We start from the raw sequence: 1483 nt of genomic DNA on the forward strand, positions 1-1483 counted from the left end.
TAAAAGTAAATCTAGTATAGAGCTTGCCTTAATTCTCGAGACGCGAAATTCTCTCCGCTATAGCTAACCAGAACTACATAACGTAGTAGTATCTAACCGAGCGGTAGATAATAGGTTTACCTATTACTAGTCGATCAATAAAGAAAGCTATCGCCTAAGGTCGTAGACACCTACTAGGAAGCTTTGGGTCGTTAGAGATTATAAAGTTACTATCGTTTTTTTTGCGCTTTGGCGCTTTGGCCTTTTTTATAGCTGCGGCTATAACTAGAGTAGTGCTAGTCGGCTTTACGGTATCGGTTTAGTTTACCTTTAATCTTTTCGATGGCGTTCTAACTACTTTCCAGACTTTAGATTTTAACGGTATTCGCGGTAGTAGCAAGTTAGAGGCATCGGGTTCGGAATCCGGATTATTAGGAAGTTCGCCATCTATAGGCGGAGGTATAGAACCTAAATCATTAGTATTATCTTCGGGTTCCTTTACCGAAGATAGTTCCGTAGTAGAGTATAGCGTTTCTATAGTCGGCTCTTTTACTACTATACTATTCTTAAGTAGCGGTGCGGTCTTAGACGTTTTACCGGTCTTACTTATAATAGAATCGGCGGTATTTTTAGTCTTAGAACCCTTCTTCTTCTTCTTCGCGGGGGATAGTTTATTAGTTACTAGAGGACGGGCTACCACGGCTCGACCATATATAACGTTATCCCTAATTATATCCTCAACGAAACGTGTACGGTTAGTATAAACTTCCTAAGATAGAGCTAACTTAATACTAGCGGCGCGAGCCGCATGTACACGAGGTGTCATCGGTATATATTAGATAGGTAGTTCTACGGTAGACGGTTAGTATAGAACATATATATCTTAAGAAGGGCCTGGAATCGTCGATCGTAGACGGTTATAGGGAACATATATATCTTAAGAGGGGTCTAGAATCGTCGATCCTAGACGGTTATAGGGAAAGACTATAGAGTATATATAATAACGAATGCGCGGGTATTGGAATCGCTAATCCCAAGGATCACTAAAGCCGGGATTTAATATACCTAGAAACTTAATAGCGCGCGTTTCGATCGACGGGAATACAATACTAAAGGATATTAGTAGATGATAGTAATTCGTATGATTAGAAACCCACTAGACAATAGGTATAATATTAAGTATATCCTCCGCCAATAGCACGACGAGTAAGATATCAAATGGTATTTTATCATTATTAGAGTCCTCGAAAGCCATTCGTATACCGAGAAGGGTAGAATAGGCTCCGGCGTCTATAGCCCATCTATACTTCGATATTCTAAGGATAGGATAAAGAATCCGAGCGACGCTACTAACATCCGGGTCCTAATGATTAACCGTAGTTTCGACGATGCTTTTATACAAACCTCTTAGAACGTTACAACGTTTTTTTATATCCGACTTCGTCTTTACACATGTTAGTATAGCCACGTGTATAATGATTTTTATATTAAGATTATATGGCTC

At 39.5% G+C, this 1483-nt stretch overlaps 1 protein-coding gene across 1 annotated transcript; it reads right to left on the reverse strand.

Moving 5' to 3' along the window:
* Positions 1–246: 246 nt before the first annotated feature.
* Positions 247–1234, reverse strand: EJ05DRAFT_482370 (uncharacterized protein; the record flags this gene model as incomplete). Its single annotated transcript, XM_033745162.1, has 4 exons — positions 247–258; positions 308–744; positions 1045–1088; positions 1137–1234. The coding sequence occupies 4 exons, from the start codon at positions 1232–1234 to the stop codon at positions 247–249; spliced, it is 591 nt and encodes a 196-aa protein (XP_033603940.1).
* Positions 1235–1483: the final 249 nt, after the last annotated feature.

This window comes from Pseudovirgaria hyperparasitica (assembly GCF_010093815.1).
Source record: "Pseudovirgaria hyperparasitica strain CBS 121739 unplaced genomic scaffold EJ05scaffold_2, whole genome shotgun sequence".
Lineage (NCBI taxonomy): Eukaryota > Fungi > Ascomycota > Dothideomycetes > Acrospermales > Acrospermaceae > Pseudovirgaria > Pseudovirgaria hyperparasitica.